The sequence below is a fragment of the Limulus polyphemus genome, unplaced genomic scaffold (genome assembly GCF_000517525.1).
Source record: "Limulus polyphemus unplaced genomic scaffold, Limulus_polyphemus-2.1.2 Scaffold204, whole genome shotgun sequence".
Lineage (NCBI taxonomy): Eukaryota > Metazoa > Arthropoda > Merostomata > Xiphosura > Limulidae > Limulus > Limulus polyphemus.
Window position 1 is genome coordinate 399,664 of NW_013665814.1, and position 4,303 is coordinate 403,966.

At 28.7% G+C, this 4,303-nt stretch overlaps 1 protein-coding gene across 1 annotated transcript in view; it reads left to right on the plus strand.

Annotated features, from left to right (window-relative positions):
* Nucleotides 1-944: 944 nt before the first annotated feature.
* LOC106478370 (peroxisomal trans-2-enoyl-CoA reductase-like) overlaps nt 945-4,303 on the plus strand; it is a gene marked incomplete at its 5' end in the record, with an annotated part of 32,628 nt that continues 29,269 nt past the window's right edge. Inside the window, one exon of the mRNA XM_022381965.1 lies at nt 945-971. Within this exon, the coding sequence (XP_022237673.1) occupies nt 945-971 (27 nt within the window). The remainder of the gene's footprint in view (nt 972-4,303) is intronic.

Here is a 4,303-nt window from a genome sequence, read left to right on the forward strand (position 1 = left end):
ATGGGTAGTTTAATCAAAACAACTCGGGATACTTAAAATCATTTTCATCCAAGAAACACCGGGTACCCCGCTAGTGTAAAATAAATCAACTTACTTGTACAAAGTAAGTGTAGTAGCTAACATACTGACTGGTTCACTCTCTATATTGGAATAATCCTACCTACTATATAATTGACTATCTTTCAGCTCATTTTCTAAATGATTTCTTGATGCTTCACAGAATATTGTATTTATATTTACACTTGTTCTAGATATTTCTAGGATTTTGGTTTGAACGTCATGTGTTCACTAACTAACATCTAAATTAAACAAATTATAACATTAAAAATTAGCTTAATAAACTGTTTTTCAAAAGAGCCGCCCTAATTGCTTCCTGAATTGGGTGAACTTACTTATGGGAAAGAGTTCTGTAAAGTAGAGCATACTGAGTAGAAATAAGTGATCTTTTCCAGTGGCAAGTCAGATGATACCTCAAGGACATAACGTTCCTTATTTTGTAGTGAGAGTGAATGTAAGTCACTTAGGTTGTGCCTGTATTCTGACAAAAATAGCATTTTTTTGTGTATAATGTCAAGTTTTCTCAATCTATAACCTGATTGATTTGATTTTTATTGTCTGAAAGCTCTCCATTAAATTGCATAAACGATACACTTATTTCTAAACTTTAAATATCGTTTTTTAGTACTAATAATTTCATTGTGTTTAACTCGTGTCCAGTCTCTTTCTTTTGATTGAAATCGGTCGAAATAGGAGAATTGTGACTTTTTGCGCCATAATACTTTCTGTTGTGTCTCTTGTTATTTTGCAGATCTATCCAATTACTCAAAGAAATCATTGCATCTGAGAATACCATACGTTTTAAACAGTTTCGATAGCTGTCCAGTAGGTGGCGAAAGATTAAATAGGCCATAGTAACTGTTTTAGGTATAAGTTAAAATAAACGTTGTCTTGAAGAATACAGAGAATTTAGTGTAAGATCCACATTATTCTGTATACTATTACTATAGATGTCAACATGACACAGAAAATGATTGAATTGCTAAATAACTGAACTTAAGACATTATGTTTGATATTGGATATCACGCTCTATATTATTGCGTTTAATTTAAAATTTACAATCTAACAACAAAGCTATTAGTGTTAATTAAAGAAGCAAATTTAATTTAAAAATTAAACAATTATCATGATGTAAATCTGAAGACTAAACATTACTTAATTATAAGTTTTCCTAATTTTATCAAATAAAATTTTACTTTCAGTGTTAGGTAATACAAATAGTAATAATGGAAGATGGCGTCATAAGTTAACAACTTTTAAGTACGTGTCTGCCACAACATTGTTGAATATTTGTTAAAATACAAGAGATATACACTGTACAGTAGTTCTCGAAATTATTCTTCACTCAATAATAATATACTTGCAATTCTATAATGTCTAAATGTTTCAGACTCAAACTAAAAAGTAAAAGAAAATTCCTACATGAGTGCTATATTATGTAAAAATATATTTGATAAAATGAATTCAAAAGACTAGTGTAAAAAATGTGTATTAAAGATTATAAGCAATTTTATATGCACTAAACTACTTTATACACATACAACAGTCAACTTAAAATGTTAAATGTAGGTGCTGACAAACAACAGCTTCGATTTATAAATTTTGATGTTGCTTAAAAAAGTGTGCACTCATCATTGATAAGGGCATCTAAAACTCATTTTTGGTTTATCAGTACATATCCACAAATTTTAACTGTTGTCATAATCTAGAACAAGTTGTATATTAATAATGAAATCTTTTTGAAAGAAAAACTGATTATGGCTTCTTTTTAAGATACAAAAGAATAGTTTTATATTAATATCTATAATTAAAACCAAATGTTTTCGTTCAATGCTGCTAATTTTCAGTTTTTTGTTTTACAAGTAAATTTGTGGTATAGCGTTTATTATTTTTATCATTTGGTTACTGATTATTTCATGGGAAACTTGCATGTAATTACAAAGTGTAAACAATTTTGACAGTGTTAAATCTTATTCTGTATTTGTGAAAGACATGCTATACATCTTATGTAGATGTTTAGTTAGATATTTGTTAATGCAGTAGAAAGTTGTGAATAAACAATTAAGGATTTTAAATTATAATACTAAAATATTAATGAATAAATGAATATGTAATTGATACTTGAAACTGTTAGTAAATGATGCCTTTAGTGGTGAAACCATGGTCGTTAATAAATGAAGTTTTTGTGAAATGTACAATTGTCTTTTTTCTTTTCCTGAATTATGTAAATTAAGATGTTGTGCAAAAAACATAATCTATATAGTGATAAAGGCAACTAGTTTGGCTATCATTTTCACCTTTGCTCTCCAAACTTTGAATATTAAGCATTTTCCCAAGTAAGTGTAATAAGGATAAATTGATATGGTTTTTCAACATATATAAACTATTATATAGACATACAGTTCTGTATAAGAGAGAAATTTTATCAAAGGACAAGTAGGAGCTGAGGTTTCAAAACCTTATACTGATATTTATTGCTTTTGATATTCTTAAACATTATGAGCACAAGAATAAAAAAGATGTTGTATAACATATACAATTCTCTAACAGTTTTAAATAGCTGATGTATTCTTTAGCACAGGTGAGAACTGTAGAAATCTATCTTTACACCTTAGGTGTGACTGTGGTAGTTCGGCACATCCATTCTAAAATATTCTTGGTAAACAATTGAACTATAAAAACTCTGTCCTGAAGCATTGCTGAATGATTTTTAATACATTCCAGTTTCAAACTGATCTTATAATTGATTTATAAAATTAGATTTCAATATTTTACTAATGAGAGTAGAAAAACTGAAATGTTATACTGGTAAGTTATTGCTCTTTCCTCAGACTTTTTTTTTTCCTTTATAGATAGGAACTACTATTTAGCAATCTTTCTGTCATAAGGAACTTGCAAACTGCCCAATAACTTAAAAATAACACTGAAAAATAGTTTTATTTTTCTAAAAGTGTGTAAGGTTATGAAATGAGTTGCCACTGGTAATAGGCCAAGCAACACCTTATGGGAGGCTTAAAAGAGGAATTGATGAATTCTTTAAACATAAGGGGGGGGGGAATAAAAAAAACATTTTTCTTTAAGGGTGGGTGTACAAGGACAGTTTTGAAAAATGAAAGAATATCTTGGCTGTATTATATTGAAAATTCAAGATATGTAGGTATGTTCTATTTGACTGTATATAATTAAAAGAGTAATGTGTCAGAAGCTTTTCAAATTTCATTAAATTATGCAAAAATGAAATTAGAAGTAGGGAAGTATGGACAACATACACATAGGGGAGGGGTGGGTGTAGATAGTACTATGCATTGTAAAGGGAAAGGTATTTGGAGAATGAAACTTATCCCTCAGAGCACCATCTCAGACAGCAGTGTTTATGTGTTATAGTTTTGTGTATGAATGTCTTCATTTTTTTTAAAAACCTAGAGTACTAATACCATCACTTTGTTGAGTTTAATACTTGACCCCAATATCTAGATTTTGAAAGTGTCACTAGATGTGTCAATTTGTGGTTTGTCATTTCTGATCAGACCATTTGGCTCAGAGTCTTTTGTACTAGAGGTGTTTGGAGGGTATCATATTTATGTTTCCTTATCTTTGTAATCAATTTAACTGTCAAACATCATGATTAATCATTGAGGAACACTGTAGATTTAGCAGATCCTCAATGTAAATTGCAACCTTAAACATGTAATTTCACATGCCACTGAAAACCATTCAACAATACATGATAGTAGGCAGAGCAACATAATGGTTTAGTTTTTCATAATAAGACCAGTGACTTGCATTAACGATGTTGAGACATTACACCAGTTTATTAATGCTAAAAAAAAAGGAGCATAATTTTTTTTAACTTGTTAAAACATGAATATGCTTCTCAGTCATTATAATGCACTTTGACAAAAAGGTATTAGTTTGTGGAGAGTCAAAACATCTACTAAATTATATGGTTATTTTGTAATGAATATTTTTGTGCAAAGTTTATGACTCATCTGTATTAATAACATAATAAATCACTATTATCATGTATGTTTTTTTTATTTAAATAAAATTCACACAGATGCGTTTTGCAAATTTTAAGGTATTTTTACAAATAAAAAAAAAGAGTAATTACCTATATGCAAATTGAAAATTTTGTTGTACAATAAAAATTTCATATACAAGTAGTATACTCACCTCCTACTCAACTTCCATATGCGATTATATATATATATATATATTACTTTAAATGCTATTTTTTATCATTCC